General features: G+C 53.1%; 1 protein-coding gene across 3 annotated transcripts in view; it reads left to right on the top strand.

Moving 5' to 3' along the window:
- Positions 1–15,570, top strand: part of GALNT14 (polypeptide N-acetylgalactosaminyltransferase 14) — a 202,251-nt gene that overhangs the window by 154,624 nt on the left and 32,057 nt on the right. For all 3 annotated transcript variants that reach the window (XM_044390984.3, XM_026478393.4, XM_026478403.3), the window contains 4 exons: positions 1,585–1,683; positions 9,085–9,152; positions 10,282–10,347; positions 10,501–10,622. In XM_044390984.3, the coding sequence (XP_044246919.2) occupies positions 1,585–1,683; positions 9,085–9,152; positions 10,282–10,347; positions 10,501–10,622 (355 nt within the window). The remainder of the gene's footprint in view (positions 1–1,584; positions 1,684–9,084; positions 9,153–10,281; positions 10,348–10,500; positions 10,623–15,570) is intronic.

The following is a 15,570-nucleotide window of genomic DNA, read 5'->3' on the forward strand; positions in this document are numbered from 1 at the left end:
GGGCCAGAGAGTTCTGGCAACATACGATGCTGCCACTGTGGGAGGTCTCAAGGGCTGTGATAGGGAGTTTGGACTTTCTGCATCAGGAGCCACTGAGGGCTTCAGGCCAGAGGAAGGCCTGAGTAGAATTGTGTGGTGGACAGGACGTGAGTGGCAGGGGCAGAGGGGGGAGGCAGGAAGACCAGTCAGGAGGCTGCCACAGGAATCCCTGAGAGGAATAAGGACTCTGGGAGCCAGGACCATGGGGACAAGAGAAGAGGAGTGGATTCTGGAGGGTTTTCTTAGTAGGTGGAGCTGACATGATGTGGTGAGGCATTGTCTCTGGCGGGGGGGGGGGGGGGGGGGGGGCATGGGGAAGGCCTGAAGGTCATGACTCACCTTTCTACTCTCCTTTCCCCTGGGGCCTTCCTTTCCTAATTCTTGGCTCTTGGCAGGTGACCCAAGCCCAGCTCTGCTTAGGCCCTGAGCACAAGAGCCCCTCTTTCTCTGTGTAAATTCTCCTGTTCATTGTTTGCTTTTGGACGAACATGTTCAGGTCTCAAGGAGGCCAAAGGGACATCAGGCTCACTGGCCTAGGATTGAGATGAAGTGTTTTCAGCCACAGACTTCTTTGAGAATCTAGTGAAAACTATGAATCATCTTTCCAGAGAAAAACAAAACCAAACCACAACAACCCACACGTTTGCATACACTGCTTTGCAAACAGTTTCACTGGGCTCACGGTCGCCTGGAAGTCCATCCTGGGATCTCCGGACCCCAAATGCAAAGGCCTGAGCCGAGGACGAAATTGGAAAACGAAGAGAAGAACTGTTTCACTACCCAAATGTCTGTTATTTACTTCCTCGTTTAATACCACTCCCCGTAATTGGACAGCCCCTGAAAGAGCTGCAAACAGGAGGAAGCACTTACCCAGAGATAGTCCCTGGTGGCACCAGCATCACTTGGCGGGTTTATTTTCATTATTATAGTAATTTTCGGGCTGCGGGCTACAATTTTCCCTTGCAGCGAGGTATTAAATTGAAATTACCCCAGATGTAATTGTCATACGAAATGATCCTGGACACGTGGAAATGAATGCTTTTTCAAGATGGGGTTTTATTGTCTATGCCAGGGTTTTAGGGCTCTGCCTGGTTAAACGTGCCGGATTTCCGCCTGTGTGGCAGGAGGTCAGAGGTCAGCATGGTGGGGTGGGCTGGAGCTGCTGGCCCAGGACACGGTGAGGCTTCTGCCGACCCAGATGAACACAGACTGGGGAGCAGAGTCCAAGACATAGGGGTTGCTTTGTGTGGCTGCCAGGAACCTCTGTGCATTAACTCGGCGTGCGAGAAACCCCACGTTTATGTTCTGTGCACTAACTGAATTTGGATCCAAGTCCAAGTTCCTCTGTGGAGGTGGGGAATTGAACTTCAGTCATGCTGGGCGCTGCCCTGCCCTGGAGTCTTCACCTGTGCTGGGCAGCTGGGCCGGTCCCCCCAGGCACCAGGCCTCCGTCCATACTGTGACGGCCACAGTGCCCTTGGTTCCAGCACTTAACTCTGCTTCGCCCCCAAGGTCTTATGTGTCCTCCTGCCTTTCCTTCCCCAGATGCACCCTGCTGGTGTACTGCACGGACCTCCCTCCCACCAGCATCATCATCACCTTCCACAACGAGGCCCGCTCCACCCTGCTCAGAACCATCCGCAGGTGAGACAGCCCTCCTCATCGGTCGGCCCTCCCAGGCCCAGCTCTCGGGAAGAGGGGTCTGGTCACCGGGGGTGGGGGGACTAGCCCTGCACTAAAAATATCAGGCATCTCTGAGTCCGTGCGAGTGCTGTCTGACTCGCTTCCATTCTGTCACTCCTCGCACCCCTGTGAGGGCGGCTTGTCCCCTGTTTTATATGGGGAGAGACAGAGGCCCGAGGTGGTCAGCAGCTTGCCCGTCACCGGCAGCCACAGAGGACCTGGAGCTCACGCCCTTAACCATCGTGCTAGGCTGCCTCTGGAACAGTTCTAACTTCCACAGCTGCCAGGGTTGCTAAGGTTCCGCGAGACTGAGGACATACCCCACCCCAGCATCAGGCTGGGATTAGAACTTGGGTCTGCCAAGTGCTGCCTCTCCCAGCACCCGCCTCTCCACAGCCTCCCACGTGGCCAGGAGCCTCAGTGCAAATCAGAGCAGCCTGAAGGCAGTGGCTGACACTTCCTTTCCCAGCCATCTCCCTTCTGTTCCAGCCCCGACCCCGCTTCTCCTCTCCACCACCCGCAGTTCCGAGTCTGGGCCCCGTTCTTGCTCTAACAGGTGCATTCTTCCTTTGTCCGACCCATGGCCTGCACGAAGCTGGGACATGCAGAAGTCCCAGCACCAGAGCCCAGCAGAACTCCCCGTGGCACACAGATGGGGCCCTGGGGATTTGGCCCTGGTTGTTTTGGCTCCCCTTCCCCAGGCCATATCCTTCCGCAGCTCTGGGGCCTCCTTGCCCATCCTACCCCCAACACCACCTGGCCCCCCTTCCTGTTTCAGGTCTCCGGCATCATTGACATCTCAGACGGTGGCAATGCCGACCATCAGTCATGAGGCCCTCTGGTGTGCAGACACGCCTTGGCTCATACTCTCAGCTGGGGAGGTGGGAGGCCATTGCTGTCCCCGCTTTACAGCTGAGGGGACTGAGACTCGGAGATGCTAAATCGAGGCTCCTCTTGCTTAGCTAACGGTGGGGAAGCTGGTTTCAAACCCTTGCTGACCTCAGTTCCTCTCAGCAGCTTCCATAGGCCAGGCCATGCTCCAGGTGGTGTTCAGCCTCCCTGGTGTTGGGGCCGGCCCTGGGATAAAGTGCCTGCATATCTCCATGCCCCTAGACACCTGGCCTACATGAGGCCCCCCTGTCGGGTAGACAGCTCAGCACATGGTCGCCTGATCCCACAGAGAGGGAGGGACTGGGAGAGGACAACCAAGCATGGCAAAATCTCTCGTCATTTCCATCACGAAGCCACACCTTCCTATGCCTGGTGGTGGGCAGGCAGGGAAGCTCCAGGTGATGGGAGGGAGTCAGCAGTAGGTTCACCCTGATGGCAGGCACCATGTCTTGGGGGCCACTGTCACTTCCAATGAATGTCCGCTGTGGAGGGTCCATGCATCCCATAGAAATGCAGGGACGGTCCTGCCCAAACGCACATTGTTTCCCCTGTCCACAGGGGCAGCTCTGTCTGCTGCCCAGATGTCCTTGGCAGCTGGCCAGCTCGTTCCTTCTGCCAGCTGCTTGCCCTGTCTGCCCTGGCTGCTGTGTTCGGCCCGCAAGTCACCAGATTCACATTCAATTTCCCAACGAGGCTTCAGGTCTTAACACGAAAATGTCCTGAGTCACTGTCAGGAGTCACTGTGAGTCTCACAGTAGACTAATAAAGTACCTGTCTGATTTGTAAACTTGAACGAGTACATGTAGGGGACGAGGGTACGGGGTGATCTGATTTACCTGGGTCTTTTCTGGTGAGGGGAGAACGTTGTTCCTGGGCCGTGCAGGCTGAGCGGGCTCACAGTGGAGCAGAGGTGGCTACTTTGAAAATGCCACACCACAGCCCCACTCCTGTCATGGTCTGCTTGGGCACGAGGTAGGGTTTCCGGAACAAACTTAGGGCAGCCTCCGCCTTTCACCACTCATGGTGGCTGTTCCACAAGGTCATGTCTGGGTACGTCTGCCAGATGTTTCCGTGAGGACACTACGGGATCAGAGAGAGGCTCCTTGCCTTCCCAGCTGGCCTCTCTTTTTCTTTCTAGGAGTCCTCTGACATCAAACACGTCCACCCCTCAACACACACACACACACACACACGCCCCCTTAGGGCCTTCCTCTGGGCTCCTTACTGCACATCTCAACTCTAGCACCTAATGCATTTTTCCCAGATGTCATCTTCAGTGAGCTCCTTTAGGGCAAGGAGCTTATGTCTTATTCATCTCTTACCTAAGTTCCCTGTGACTCAGTTGCCTGATCAAGGAAATGGGAATCATGACCACAGCTACCGCATGGAGTTGCTTTGGGTTCAGTTGGGTAAGGGACTGGCCACTGCAGCTGGTGAAACTAGGTGCTTGAGCCACGTTAGCTGTGTCCATATCTGCACAGCTACTGAGCTCTCAAGAAAAAGAGGCTGTGGGGTACCTGGAGTCAAGTCCTTCCCTTACCACTTCCTAGCCGTGTGACCTTGTGTCGGTCACTGACCACATCGGTAAAGACGGGAATGAAAACATCTTTCATGTTTCCAGCATTCCTGGTTCTATCACATTTCCCACAAGAAGACATTACCTTAGGACATTTGGGGGTATTCTACTATCCCGTGGGGCCCCCAGGCCCCCCATTTCCCATACAGCTGCTGCCTATAGACTCGTCCCTTTCGGCTCTAAGACGTATTTTCCCTTCTCGTCCCGCCTCTCCTCCATCTCTTTATAAGAGTAATAATGATACTTTATAATAATATTATTAATATTTTAAATGTATGCTGAGCTTTATGGTCTCCAGAACACATTACATCTCACTTCAGTTGGAGTCCCCTCCGGAGCCTCTGAAGTCAGGGGTGCATGAAGTGAATGGAGGCCTAAAGCCACTGGGCTAGGAAGCACAGAAGCCAAGACTCAGCTTCCTGACTTCCTGGAGGGACGTGGGGGGCAGCTAAGGACACAGCCCCCGCGCCTCTGTCCACCAGCCTGATGAGGGCTGCCCCAAGGCCCTGTGCACTGTGCTCCGAAAGGGGGCTTGCGACCCATCCACGCCATACTTTTCAAAAGGCCCCCAGAAAGTGCCAGACCATACACCAAACTGCTGGGCGCTTTGCCAGGAGAGTCCGTGGACCTATTTCCTGCTTCTGAGGAACTTCTGATAGAAGCCAGGCCCCCAGGCTCAGATCCAAGTGTGATACATGAAAATAGTGGAATGAGGGGAGACCTGTGTGTGAACAGACAGGCTTTTATATCAAAAGCAAGATGAAGGTGAATATTAGGGGTGGAAGCAAGGAAGATTGCTTCTAGAAATGCCCATGGCAGGTATGATTTGCCTTGGGATTCTCTACTTTCCTTACCCTCCCTGTCCTGACGCACAAATAAATCACTAGCACGGAGGTGGGACTGAATGAGGAGCACTTCCTATCTTACTTTGTCGTCAATGCAAGGATCTTCTCTGAGGTATCTTTCATCCTTCATGTTCCAGAATTCTGATGGCTTTGCTTCCAGGCTCTCACAAAAAGACACTCAAGGGGAGGACTGAATGTACCCTCTCTTCCCCCTCCCTCCCCCCAGTACTTGGCCAAGCCTTTGTCCCTCTGCCCATCCCTGCCCGAGCCCTCTGGCCCCCTGAGCTCCTGAGTTAGCTAGGGGCTGCGGGCTGGAAGGGCACACATGGGGACGCTCAGAGCAGGCAGAGGCCTGATGGGGGGAGGGAAAGTGTCACAACCCAGATCAACGAAGGACTTCTTTCACTTAAGGAGAGAGAAGACAAGCCCTGAGGAGTGGTTTCTCTTGTCTGGTATTGCAGTGGGTCCCTGGGTAGATGTGAGACCCAGGGCTGTCCCCTTCCTTTTGGGGCATCCTTCAACCCTACATTTCCCGTGGGGGCTCCAGAGCATGTGCAGTTGATCTCTTTATATCCTGAATCTCCTTATTGTTGCTTTTTTGTAAAATCCTGGAGTTAGAGGAGTGGTTTCTTAGGTAAAGGTGGATAAGAAATGGGACCCTGGGGCCTGGTCTGCTACCAGCTATGTGACCTGGACAAGTTCCTTGACCCCTCTGTCTCAGTTTCCTTTCCTGTAAAACAAGAGCTGCTGATAACCACCTCACATGATTATGGGGAAGAGGGAGTTCAGGTAGGTAAAGGCCTCGCTGCAGCACATGGCACCGAGGGAGCCCGTGCAAGGGACAGCAGGTGTCAGGATGCCCCTCCAGCCAGGGCGGGCAGCAGTGCTGTGCGGCTCTCATACCTGAGCCCACATCAGAAGCCCCTGCAGCCTCCTAGCCCCAGGTGTTCTAACGCAGTAAGTCTAGAGTGGGGCCCACGCATTTGCCTTTCTAACGAGTCCCCAGGTGACATAGAGGCTGCTGGCCCTGGGACCACACTTTGAGAACCAGTACCATCGTTATTATCCATACGCAGATTCCAAAAGCAGCCACGGTGCCAAGCTCAGTGCTAAGCACCTTTCATGCAGCTGAGGAAGTTGGGGTGCTGCAAGTTCAGTAGCTAAGTACCTACATACCTCAGTACCGAAGCTCTCAAGCCAGCGTGGATAGAGTACTTGCACCCAAGTCAGCCCGGCTCCAGAACGACCAAAGTCAACTGTCAGCCGGCCTCAGGTCTTCATTCACCTGGGGTTTATGGAGCATTTGATAAACCCTGCCTGCATACAGCACCGCGGAGCTCATGAAGCAATTTCAAATACATTTCCTCATTTCATACGTACAGAAGCCTGTGAAGTAGGTCAAGTATTAATATCGCCTGCCTTTACAGGGAAAATGTAATTACAGAGGAAAACGAAGGCTGGGAGTGGCCTGGCGTCTCGCTCAGGGTGGCACAGCGGAGCCGCCCGGCCTCCCACGCTGCTCACACGGCCGTGCCCGCCGCTCGCAGGCTGCTCCGTGTGGGCCCCGCCGCACGGGCACAGCGGCAGAAAAGTCAAAGGTGGGGGAGATGCTGGCAGCACAGCTACCCTCGGGCAGAGAAGTGAGCCGTGTATAAGGAGACTCCGTTCTAGAATACCTCCCAGGCAGAGTGGGACCCCGGTATGCCAGTGAGGTGAGCGCTCACTGTCACGCTGAGGCTGTAGGGAAAGGACAGGGACCAGTCATGGCGGAGAGAGGCGGGCTGGTGAAGCTGCCTGGAGGACAAACTGGGGACAGCAAAGTGAGGGGGGGAACGGAGCAACCAGGGGCAGGGTGGTGGGAGTGGCAGTGGATGTGCAGAAGGAGGGCCCTGGGGGGGGGGGGTCCTCTGAGGCCAGGCCAGCTCCCCTGGGCTGGACTTGACCTTTCTCCTCTGGCCACCCCAGGAGCCCAGAGCACGTGCCCCTCGCAGGCCTCACAATCCGGAGCCGCGTTCCTAGAGCCCCCGCTATCACTCCAATTGCTCTGATCAGAGGAGCAAAAACAAGCCAGGTGTTACCAGGAAATGGTCTAATTAGCTCTTAGGGCTGACGATTTCTGGGTGGTGGTTTTTTTTTTTTTAAACCCTGGACATTTTTTATTCGCTAATCATCTCTCAGTTCAACCCGCACAGAGCTGCACGCGATTTACCTTTTGATGTTCACAGAAGAGAACTCTTGAATCTCAAAGAGCCGGCAGGGATTTAGGGGGAATCGCATGCGGAAGCTGCCGCCTTAATCAAACCTCATTAGAGGGTATTCTTCAAGCAGGTTTTCCCTCTCTTGCTGCCTCCCTCCCCCCTCCCCTGTCTGATTAGAGGACTGGTTATGGGGTTGGTGTGTGTTTTCTTTGGGACTGTCAATTGATCCCATGTGGCGAGGGTCTCCTCCCACCACCGCCTGCCCCTCCCTGTCCCCACCTCCCAACAGCCAGCTCAGCGCTTGGAGTCAGGGTTCCTCTCCCACCTTATACTAGTTGCCATGGTGAGAATTAAGGCTTCATAAATAAAAGTAGCTCCAGGCAAAGTTCTCCTGGAGAGTCTCTGCATCCTGCTTACACAGGGCTGCTCACCGGAAGCAGGGCTCAGATCAGCCCTCCTGAGGGAACTCACAGCGCCTCTACCAGCACCATCCGAACCCCTCTCCAACACACACAGGGCCACGGGCACCCTACAGTGGGCAGTATGGCCTTGGAAGGTGCCCGAGGAACTGAGTGGTCTGGGGCGTTCGGATGTGGAATACGGCCTGAGACCCCAAAGGAACATGGAAACGCAGCCTCTCCCTGTAAGCCCAATTCGCAGTCCAGGCTGGCACGTGAAGTCAATGCCAAGTCATTCCTGCTGCACATTCCTGCGACAGGAATTGCTGCTTTGAGCCAGACATGGTGCTAAATCCTCTAGAAACATTTTCTCTCCAATTCTCCCAATGGCCCAGTGAAGTAGGTACTGCTGTTCTCTCCATTTTACAGATGGGGCTTCTTACCGCACAGAGCAGTAAAGGAACTTGCCCCAGATCACACAGCTTGTAGTAAGGAGCTCCTCGACTTCGAGCTTCTGGAAGGCAGAGCAGACTTCCCCTTGGTTCCTTGTAGACCCAGTGCTGAGCGCAGAGGAGCTGGATAGTACCCACCCCTGGAGGAAATGACAGGCCATGGCTCTGGGCTGGCCTCTGGCAACGCAGAGAGTACTGACAAGGACCCTGCTCCCAGGGACAGGAGTGGACCAGTGGGGCCAGCAAACCAGCCCTCAGAGTCAGGCGGGTGAAAGCCGCAGGAAGTGGAAGCAATTCATGCCAAGTAGTGGGAAGCTGTTAGGAGGTGTGGTGAACGGGTCCTTGTGGCAGAAGAGGGGCATTTCGGGCCACGGCATCGAGGGAGACCTGGGGCTCTCCGTTATGAACAAGCAGGATGCCACCAGACGAGGGCCCTGGGCATGATCGTGTCCAGATCGTGGAGAGCGAGCGTACTGAGGGTTTGGGTGGAGATGGTGGCAAGACCCTGGGGAGGCTCAACTTAGTTGTTTGTGTTAGTGAGGAAAGCCACATGATGAGAGATCAAATCGAGCCTTCAGAGAGCTCACTCTGGAGGCCCTGCGAGGACGGCCTGGTCAGGTCAAGGCTGCTGCAAAAAATTGGGCAAAAGTTGAACTGGGACAGAGGTGTAAGAGGTGGAAGTGGTTTGAGTGACCTTCTCCAGTAGAACAGGCGGGTCCGGTCACTGATTTTGTATGGGGTTTGGGGGCGGCGGCAGTGGGGAAGGGCGGTCACTGAGGATGACTCCTGGGTTCCCGACTCCATGGGTGCGTGCGGTGGCATTCACTAGGAGAAGGCAGGGTCGTATCCCAGGGGCTCACAGGTCAGCAGTGTAACGGCACAAGCCCTTTGGTTGCCCTGAGTTTTCATTCCTCAAATGTGATGATGTCTATTTAAAGCTCGGGTTAATACATGCATTTGTCACTAGACGTCATAATCATCTCCCCTCCTTCCACCTCGCAGTGTATTAAACCGCACGCCGATGAATCTGATCCAGGAGATCATATTAGTAGATGACTTCAGCAATGACCGTAAGTATCTTCATCCCCTTGCTCTGTAGATACAAGTTCCCAGCCCCCGCATAACAGGCAGAGGCCACTCCACTGGTTCTCCAGGGAAGGGGGAAAGCCTGGCTTTGTAGCAGGTACGGAAGACTTTGAGTGTCCCTGAGGGGCTCAAGAGGGAGATAAACCTTACCTTTAAAAAAAAATGTCTTGGATTCTCTGCTGCGAGTCTTTGAGGACCTACACAGTAAATTTAGTAGATCCATGATTGTTGGTGTGTGTGTATGTGTGTGTGTGTGTGTGTGTGTGCGTGCACGCGCGCCCCTAACCTACATTCCTGGACGTGGAAACCTTTGGAGGATTGACCCTGGGACCCAGAGCCCAGGGCAATTTATAGCGCTAGAGGTTCCTGACTTGTATCTGTGGGAATCGCTAGCCTGATTGCAGGCTGAAACCACCCCCTCCTTTCATTCCCCTCGGACTGGGTGGGCTCCGTGGGAGAGAGGGTAAGGTTGGTAAACCAGCGAAACAAAGCCAACATGGTGGGGTCCCAACGTGGAGTTCAGAGGATTGGTGAATCAAGCAAGTGATGGGTAAGCTGGCAAGCCAGAGATAAGCCGGGGGTCTCCTCCTGCCCATCCTGGCACGTTCCCCTGAATGGTGGAGAGTTAAGCCGTCTCTGTGTGATGGGATACCCTGAACAGATCACTTAACAGATAAGGTCTCCAGGATCAAAAGCCCATGATCAGAAAGGAAACTCTGAAATTTATCTCATCCATTGTGTGGTCTCCCAGCAGTTTTTGCTAGAACCCATTAGAGTGAGCAGGACTCTTATCTCATTTTTTTAATGGTCTGTAGGAAAGGAGAAGAGTCTCCAGGTGATCGTACCAAGAATTCCCATGTGGGAGTGCTTCCTAGTAAGCACACAAGTGCTGCTATGTGACCGACCTGCACCAAAGAGGCCACTTTGCATGGACTGGGCCACGTTGTATATCGATAGCAGTGGTCGGTCAGCCTCATCCAAAGCCCACAACCACCCTGGAGTCAGGACAGGGCCTGCGGTGGGGGCAGGGACAGCAGGCTGGGCTGCCTTACCTACTCTCCGGGTTCATGTCCACCGCCGGGTGCTCACACCACAAACATTTTGTCTTTGCAGCTGAGGACTGCCTGCAGCTTGTCAAGTTGCCCAAGGTGAAGTGCATACGCAACAGCGAGCGGCAAGGTAGGTCTGTGCAGCTGGGCGGGGCCTTGGAGTGTGGGTGTGGGGGCTGGGGATGTGCGTTTAGTGTGCAGGGAATGTCGTGTGGCTCCTCTGTGAGCTCTCTGGAAGACGGAAGGACAGGGGCGCCCACTTGCCCATTTGTCGCTACCACAGGTCTGGTCCGGTCCCGGATCCGGGGCGCCAGCGTTGCCAAGGGCACCACTCTGACTTTCCTGGACAGCCACTGCGAGGTGAACAGGGACTGGCTCCAGCCCCTGCTGCACAGAGTCAAAGAGGTGAGTGGGGCAGACTGAGGGTCACAGTGCTGCGCCCCCACCTCCTCTAGGCTCTCTCAAGCCAGCACTTCACATACGCCCCCAGGCCCTCTGGGAGAGGGGTGGGGCTGAGTGCTGTCCCTATGTGATAGATGGAGACACTGAGGTAGAGCTGCCTGCCCACTGTCACACAGCAGGCGGTGGGGCGGCAAAGCCGGGGAACTGTTCTTTGTATCACACTGGCACCTGCAGCAGGCCTGTGAGTGGGGTTGCTGGCAGCTGCTGATACATGACCCCTGCAGCTTTTGGGTGAGAGAACTGCCCAGAACTATTTCTCCCAGACGATAGAAGGTTCTGGAAAGGGAGCCCTGATGAGTGCCTTTTGTGACAAGAAGGCAGCGGAGGTGACTGGGCCTTGTCACCCAATTCCTGAGACTTCTGTCTTCCCTCCACCCATGCGTCACCCTTGCCCAAAGGCCGAGGCACGTGGGCAGAATGCCGAGAAACCTGAATTCCTGGCCTCTGCCAGCCCTTAAATTGCTCTGGAATTCCGTCTGCTTCCTCACTCCATGTCTCAGTTACTCCTTTTGAAAATGAGAAGAACCTTCCCTTAATGTTCCGGTCGGATTATATATCCCACAAAGACCGTCCGCCCTGTCCTGATCTACAGAAGGCTCTGTACTGTAGGGGCTTAGCATTTGTGCCCTTCCTGTCCGCCCTGAGTCACCGACTCCCACAGCTGCTCCGTGAAGTACGAGGCCGCGTATTTCTCACATACCCATTTCACAGATGAGGACGCGGTGTCGGGGGAATGGCGTGACTTGGACTGATTTTCCCTGGCGGCACCACACGCGCCTGAGCCCCCACCGCCTCTTCGCCGTGCCGTGGTGATTTCCTCCTTGCTCTTTGTGGCAGCTTCCCTGCTCTTCCCCGCAGAATGACCGTATTGAGGACGAAAGAATCCGTATGTGTGAACTGCTTAGAGAAGTGGGAAATCCTTCCCAACTCTGTTCGTTCCAATGAGAGAACCTCGGCGGGTGTGCAGAGCTCTCACACGTGGGCCCAGATGCGAATACCCGTCCCATGATCGCCTGCCCCGAGATTGGGAGAGGCGCTTAGCGCCGTTTAGGAAAATCCTCTCTTCCCCTCTTTCTGGCACAATCCAGGTGAAGAGGTCTGCACTGAGAAATAGTAGATTATGAACAGACCGTTTAGTTGAGGGGCTTTGCCTGGCCCTAGAGGCCCTTCCAAATCCTCCCCTTGCTGTGTCCCAGACGGGAGGGGATGGGGGGGCTGAAAGTGCCAACCCTTTATCATGTGGTTGGCTCACCCCTCCACCCCAGAAACAGTCACCTCATTAGTAAAAGCTCAGGTTTGGTGAGAAACGATTGCTGTGAATCACGAAGATGCCTGTCACCCCATCACTCAGGAAATCCCCAGGGTTTCAGAAGGTCTTGTTCAGTGAACCAGGAACAAAGGCCAGGCGTAGATCTCTTCTATATCACAACGTCACAGTATAAGCACATTTTTAATTAAGCTTTTATTTTAATTCGAGTATAGTTGGCATACAGTGTTATATTAGTTTCAGGTGCATAATATAGTGATTCAACAATTCCGTATGTTGCTCGGTGTTCATCACAACGTGTGTACTCGGAATCCCCTTCCCCTGTTTCACCCCTCCCCCCACCCACCTCCCCTCTGGTGACCATCAGTTTGTTCCCTGCTGTTAAAGGTCTGTTCCTTGGTTTCTCTCTCTCTCTCCTTTGCTCATTTGTTTTGTTTTTTAAATTCCACATGTGAGTGAAATCATATGGCATTTGTCTTTCTCTGACTTATTTCAGTTAGCATTATGCCCTCTAGATCCATCCATGTTGTTGCAAATGGCAAGATGTCACCTTTTTTATGGCTGAATAATATTCCTGTGTGTGTGTGTGTGTGTGTGTGTGTGTGTACCACATCTTCTTTATCTGTTCATCAGTCGATGGACGCTTGGGCTGCTTCCACATCTTGGCTATTGTAAATAATGCTACTATAAACATAGGGGTGCATGCATCCCTTTGAATCGGTGTTTTTGTATTTTGGGGTAAATACCTAGTAGTGTGATGACTGGATCGTAGGGTAGTTCTATTTTTAACTTTTTCAAGCAACCTTCATACTGTGGCTGCACGGTTTGCATTCCCACCAGCAGTGCACGAGGCTTCCTGTTTCTCCCCATCCTCTCCAACAACTGTTGTTTCTCGTGTTGTTGATTTTAGCCATTCTCACAGCTGTGAGATTGTAGCTCATTGTGGGTTTGATTTGCATGTGCCTGATGATGAGTGAGGTTGAGCATCTTTTCAAGTGTCTGTTGGCCACCTGTATGTCTTCTTCGGAGAAATACCTGCTCAGGTCCTCTGCCCATTTTTTAATTGATTGGTTTTTTTTGGTGTGAGTTTTATAAGTTCTTTATATATTTTGGAGGCTAACCCTCTATCAGATAAGTCATTTGCAAATATATTCTCTCAGTCAGTGGCTTGTCTTTTAGTTCTGTTGATTGTTTCCTTCACTGTGCACAAGCTTTTTATTTTGATGTAGTTCCAATAGTTTATTTTGGCTTTTGTTTCCCTTGCCTCAGGAGACATATCTAGAAAAAAATTGCTGTCCAATGTCGGAGAAATTACTGCCTGAATACCCAGTTTATGCATTCCTCTGCTAATAGACATTTTGGGTTGTTTCCACCTTTTTACTATTGTGAATAGTGTTGCTGTGAACATTACTGTGTAAGTTTGAGTACCTGCTTCCAATTCTTTGGGGTCCATACAAATGAGTGGAATGGTGGGCTCACATGGCGGTTCAGTGTTTGACTTATAGGACGCCCCCCCCAGGCTGATGTGGCCCTGCAGGATATGTTGGGGGCCTTGCTTTCCTCAGATAGCCTTAATGAACCTTTCCGCCCCAGGGCCTCAGAGGCCATCACAGAAGCCCTCTCTGAAAAATGCTCTCACTCCTACATCCCTGGCCAACCTCACCTGCAGCTCAGAGAAACCTTCACCTCCTCCTTCCTGCATGTGAGTGCTGCTTGTAGCCCAGGCGCCTGTTCCCATTTGGCTCCAAGATAGAGCTCATCTTCCCAGGCTGAGCTCCCAGTCCCCACCACTGTCTGACCTAAAGCTTTGGTAGCAGAGGACTGGTCGGACAGACCCGGGTCTGTGGTCCGACTCTGCCCCTTGCAGGGGCCACAGCAGCCTCCGTGGGGTGCAGAGACTTTTACTAGGCCCTGATTCCTGTTGATGGAACATTCCCCTGAGACATCCCCTTCAGGACAGGGATGTGGGCGTGTGTCAGCCTGTGTTAACACGTGTCTTTGTATGTGTCTTGTCTCAGAGTAAAACGTGATTTGTCTTGTGAGTGGAAGTGGAAATTTTAAGCTGTAATTGGAGTTTGGGATTTTCAAAAATAGAAAGAAATAAGAAAGAGCTGGGCTTGGGCTGTCAGAAGCCGTCCTCAGCTGGTCTCGTCCACATGGAACCCTCTCGATGTCCCGTTTCTTCCCTTCGGTTACGCGACAATACTTGAAACAAGCACCAGGTTGGTTTTAATTTTTTTAACAGAGGCTCTTCCCACCGCTCCTTATCTACATATTTCTTTAGTTGGAAAAAAGATTTTGAGAAATTTCAATCCCTGTAGCATTTGGTAAATTTATATAAATAATGGCTTACATATGCTTCAAAGCCTTTCACACGCCTCCCTCCTTTGTTCCATCCAAAAGCCCTGTGAGGAAGGCACGGTAGTTTTGCAAATAATAATTTGTCTTTGCTTTATAGATGAAGAGACAGTTCCTCAGTATGTGCTGGTGTGTTCAAGGTGGCATGTATTCTAGGTGGCAGAACCAGAACAAGAACCCACGTCTCTTGTCACCTCCTTGAGGACCCCTCCTTCTCCTGCACCCCTCCCCTCAGGCTGCCATCGAAAGCCTCTGTCACCTGTCCCCCACTTCCCTAGACTGTGAGGCCTTACTCCCTTGTACTCACCACAATTCCTAAACTATAAGAGGTGCTTGGTAAAGCTGGTTGACCAAATGAGTGAATGATCTCTCTAGGAGGTTTTTTGCTTTTTTTTTAAATTTTTATTATTTTTTTTAGAGGGATGGGAGTGGCAGAGGGAGTGGGAGAGAGAGAATCTTAAGCAGCCTCCACACCCAGGGCAGAGCCTGACGTGGAGCTTGATCTCACAACCCTGAGATCATGACCTGAGCCGAAATCAAGAGTTGGACGCTTAACCAAGTGAGACACCCAAGTGGCCATCTTTTGGAGTTTTTTGAGGGCCCGTTCACAATGTGGTTTTAATTATATGCGTGGGTGGAGAAAGGAAAGGTATCCCGCAGGGACAATTGATGCCCATTGGCTGGTACATTCAGCCTCTGTCGTTGCTGGGCTTCTGTCCATGGGGCAGGGCTGGGGCCCGGGCTCAGATATGTGTTGGGGAGGGGGGTAAAAGGGGTGCAGTCCTGGGTCTGTCAGGGGTTCGTCCAGCTGCCTGATTAAGCCTACCTGTGGGCCTAGCCTTAAAGACCAGCCTTCCGGAGCACAGAGGCAGGGACGCGTGGTGGGTCTGGGTGTCTTTATGGAGAGTTCCTCTATCCCTGAACCCGTAGGAGGAGAGGCCATATTTCGCAGCAGTAAGGGACCCACCTGCTTTGCTGCCAGCCATTGAAATGGTGTCCTCAGAGGGAGTTAATCGACAGCCTCTTTAGCCAACACTGATGCATTGCCTGCTGCCCAGCAGGCTGTGGGTTGGGGGGGAGGTCAACACAGCTGGAGCAGTTCCTGACCCCCTAGGTAACTCAGAGAGCTTTGTGTTGTGGCTTCAAGGCTCATGCATGAAATCTTAGGCAGCTGCTTTTAAGGTCACAGCCCCACACAGTATTTAGCCCCAAACGTCCCTCATCACCTCTCTGGGCTCCATGACTCAAGCAGACACCACACATAAG

This window comes from Ursus arctos, unplaced genomic scaffold (genome assembly GCF_023065955.2).
Source record: "Ursus arctos isolate Adak ecotype North America unplaced genomic scaffold, UrsArc2.0 scaffold_8, whole genome shotgun sequence".
NCBI lineage: Eukaryota > Metazoa > Chordata > Mammalia > Carnivora > Ursidae > Ursus > Ursus arctos.